Source organism: Wasmannia auropunctata, unplaced genomic scaffold, assembly GCF_000956235.1.
Source record: "Wasmannia auropunctata unplaced genomic scaffold, wasmannia.A_1.0 LD336074.1, whole genome shotgun sequence".
NCBI classification, from domain to species: Eukaryota; Metazoa; Arthropoda; class Insecta; order Hymenoptera; family Formicidae; genus Wasmannia; species Wasmannia auropunctata.
This window is the reverse complement of record NW_012026816.1, coordinates 4067743-4069441: the sequence shown is the minus strand read 5'-3', so window position 1 is coordinate 4069441 and position 1699 is coordinate 4067743. Positions and strand designations below refer to the sequence as shown.

General features: G+C 47.4%; 1 protein-coding gene across 1 annotated transcript in view; it reads right to left on the bottom strand.

The window, feature by feature from the left end:
• Positions 1–236: 236 nt before the first annotated feature.
• LOC105449779 overlaps positions 237–1699 on the bottom strand; it is a 3549-nt gene continuing 2086 nt past the window's right edge. Inside the window, exons 4-5 of the mRNA XM_011689163.1 lie at positions 941–1416; positions 237–894 (exon numbers count right to left, since the gene is read on the bottom strand). Of these exons, the coding sequence (XP_011687465.1) occupies positions 237–894; positions 941–1416 (1134 nt within the window). The remainder of the gene's footprint in view (positions 895–940; positions 1417–1699) is intronic.

Sequence of the window (1699 nt, the reverse complement as noted above, 5' to 3'; positions counted from 1 at the left end):
CATACAAAATGCAATATATTGATTATTATAAAAAGACATAAATGCAATATATTGATTGATTATTGTAAAAAGACATATTGAATATCATAAAAATTAATATACATAACGTGCAACGTATCATACATATACTTATAATACTGTGATACATTTGATGCATACGCCGCGCATACGCCGCGCATACATACGTGATCATTCGATGCATACACACTTAGATATAATACATACGCATATATACATTACACCGGAATCCGATAATGTCCCCACGGTAGTGTCTCCGTCGAATTCGGTACAATGTGCCGTTTGTCGTCGTTCGGACTCAGAGCGATTTTCGTTTCAGACACCGTGTATACCTCGTGCAGCCTCGATCGTATGCACGACTGACTACGAGTCATTTCTATATGTTCGTTCAGGCATCGCGTGTAATCATCGAACGTTATCGTCCGCGCTACGACGTTACTCTTGACCCCCTTGATCTTTTTGGTGTCCCTCATACCGTCCACCCTCACCGCGTACATCTTCGCCCTGAGCCCGACGAATTCTGTCATTATCGCGCCATTATTCTCTTTCTTCATCAAACCCGGCACTTTTTTATTCGCGCGAGGCGTACCGTACGCGTTGTCTATGGAATAATCGCTCGTGTCGAATCGATCGATATCACGTTTCATCGTCTCGTAAACATCCTCGCACTCGAGGTGGTATATGAGACTGTCCGTGTCGGTGTACATGACCTTGCACTTGTCACGGTACAGCGGCAACATGTAATCGTGGTGAAATTCGTACAGGCAGACTTTTGATATGTCAAGTATGCACATACCCACGTAAATCGGCTTGTAGAATTGTACTTTGAGTTTACGCAGTTCGACGGCGATTACATTTTCCGCGAAGACGCTGCGGCTGTGAAAATTCGGTTTCGAGATCAGCGCCTCCGCGCCGTGTCTACCTCCCCATGTCGTCGCCACTCTCACGTCGACGTGCTTGCACGTTCTCCATGGTCTTACCGAATACCGCGTTGTTCATTAGGTTGTACAAATTTTTTTCGAAATCGTTCCTAGCCTCGGTTCTGAATTTCGTATTTAGTTCGTTGTACTGGCGAAGCCATGGAGATTGCAACACGCGGTGAATCTTCGTTACGCGAAGGCCGTGGCGAATACATTGCTGCAGGTTGCGGTAGTAGATGACGTAACGCTTCTTACCGTTGAGCGTCGCGAGGAGCTTATAGTGCCGCGTGCCGGGCGACTTATCGCGCGTCGGGCAGAAAGGTACGTCAGTGTGCCGGTCGTGTAGATATTGAAGATACTCTAGATCGACTTCTAGTATATACCCCGTGGGCGAATCCAAAGCAATCGCGCCCCAGTAAAAGTTCTCGGCATCGTCGACCCATCGAAAGTTGGCGTAGGGCAACGGCTGACACATCGCCTAGCCGTACAAATTGTTCACGTCGTAGTACATTAGATACGACGACGGTTTCGACGGGTCGTACAAAGACATGTACTTATTGTTGGCCCGCGCGTATATGTTGGAACATTGACTGAGGCCACCGCGTATACCGCGCTCGATAAACAAGACCATATCGATGTCAGTGAACAGTTCGAAATTTACACGCGTGTGTTTAAGCATGGCATCCCACGTGAAACCCGGCAACGTGAAATAATGGGCGGGATCGAGTCCGTAACTCGCGACGCAGCTGTCGCGAAAATTT